Here is a 1,876-nt window from a genome sequence, read left to right as displayed (position 1 = left end):
AGCAGACGCTAGAGCGGCTGGAGGGAGGGGGATAGAGGACGGGGACGGGAGGGTTGACCCAAAAGAAACGTGAGCCACAGTCCCCACTCTTAAAGGATCACTCAATTCGTTGGAGTACAAGAGATTACATGAAGAATCAGAGACGAATTAATTGCTAACCTGAGTAGTACAGACTTTTAAGTGCAAGATCTGTTCAGAGAAGTTAGGGTTGAAATATTAAAGACTGCAATAATAATATTACTTGTAATAGTAGTTATCACTTGAGCACTTACTATAAGCCCAATGCTTTACAGGCATTAATCTTCGCAACAATCCTTTGAGTACTTATTATTCCCAATTTACTCAAGGGGAAACGGTCACAGTGGCTAAGGAACTTACCCAAGGTCACCTGGCTAGTTAAGTGGCTAAAACTACCGCCTACCCAGGCGATCCAATTCTAGCGCTCACACTAAGACTTCGAAAGTAACGCGAGTGCGGACGGGGGCTGGGGAGGGTCATGAAGGCTGGCGCGGGCCATGTAGGCTGGCGCGAGTCATGTAGGCTGGCGCGATTACACGCGCAAGATCCGGCAACACGTTCCCCGCGTTTGGTCCCGGTACCGAAGTTCTAAAAACCGTATTTTTCGCACGGGCAACCGTAAACTGACTACTGGGCAGGGAGGGGAGGGGAGGCGGGGGGGCGCAACCACGCGGAAAACAGCTAATGAAGAGTTAATCTCATACCCGGCTGAGCTTTAACTAATAAAGCGATCCAGAGAAAGACATTCGCAATAAGTCATTTGTTTTAAAATCTGGGGTTTGTTCCGCCGCTTAAACGAATTTTCCCCCCGAGACAGACAGAGCCGAAATTTGGGGCAAGGAAATCACGGGTTATGGCAGATTACGGTCTTCTGTGTTACGGAAAGAAAGAAAGAGGAAAAACACCCAAGTTTTATGACTACAGGAAACACGTTATTTTAGGTACCCGAGAACCTTGGAGAGTTGCCAAAATTAGTTGCAGTCCCAGGACAAAATGGGGTTTGGGAAACATTTAATGACGAAAAAGTTGATTCCAAGCCGAAATGCCCCTGAGATGGAAAGACAGAGCAAAGAAATGCAGGTAGATCTTGGAGAAAGCGGCGATGCTTGCTACACTTCGCCCATGGACAGCGGCGCCGCGAGGGGCCGGGACGGTCTGGGGACCGTCTAGGAGATCGCTCCTCAGGAGGGCGAGAGGTGCCAAGCGGGGTCCTTCTCGATGCCCTGGGCGGAAAGGAGGGGAGGGAGTCCGGGACAGTCCGGACTTCGGGCAGAGGAGGCGCCGGGCTCCGAACTGCAGAGTCGAACGGGTGCAGAGTAAAGAAATGGGACAGAGAGAGACGGAAAGTCAGAACCCTCCTGGCGCGGCCCGGTAAAGAGAAAGGAGCCAAGTGAGCTCAGCGAAGAGGGGGACAAAAAGAGACGGAGCGAGAGCGCGGGGACCCGCAGGGACAAAACGGGGAGTTCTGCTAAGAGGCTAAAGAAAGACAAGCTCTGGCGGGCAGCGGGGCTTTAAGAGGAGCCCAGGAAAGGTAGGAGATCGGCGGCAGTTACCAGCACCTTTCCTCCCCGAGTTCGAAACTCCCAGTCAAGCATCCACACCCGTCACCCAGATGGGGGAGGGGACACCTCTCCCCCCCCACCTCCCCCCAAATGTGAGAGCACTGCTGACGCCCAAGCCCGGCCCGGCGGAGCGCACGCCTCCAGCCCGGACACTCACAATTCGCCTCTCCCTGATTTCTCCCAGTTCTTTATCCACTCTACGGGAACCACCACGGTTGCGGCCGCCATCTTCCCCTCACTAGTAGCAGAGGCCCGGATGTGTAGCACGCGAGCGAGGGGTCAAAGGGGAGCACCGC

The 1,876-nt window shown here is 53.8% G+C and overlaps 1 protein-coding gene across 1 annotated transcript in view; it reads right to left on the bottom strand.

The window, feature by feature from the left end:
* The window catches only part of LOC105000884 (THO complex subunit 2-like), a 20,652-nt gene extending 18,801 nt beyond the window's left edge, over positions 1-1,851 (bottom strand). Inside the window, exon 1 of the mRNA XM_010856956.1 lies at positions 1,738-1,851. Coding sequence (XP_010855258.1) covers positions 1,738-1,808 — 71 coding nt within the window. The 5' untranslated portion in view covers positions 1,809-1,851. The remainder of the gene's footprint in view (positions 1-1,737) is intronic.
* Positions 1,852-1,876: the final 25 nt, after the last annotated feature.

This window comes from Bison bison, unplaced genomic scaffold, assembly GCF_000754665.1.
Source record: "Bison bison bison isolate TAMUID 2011002044 unplaced genomic scaffold, Bison_UMD1.0 scf7180017854489, whole genome shotgun sequence".
In the NCBI taxonomy this organism is placed as follows: domain Eukaryota; kingdom Metazoa; phylum Chordata; class Mammalia; order Artiodactyla; family Bovidae; genus Bison; species Bison bison.
Note: the sequence above shows the minus strand (reverse complement) of the source record. Positions and strands in the feature narration are given on the sequence as shown.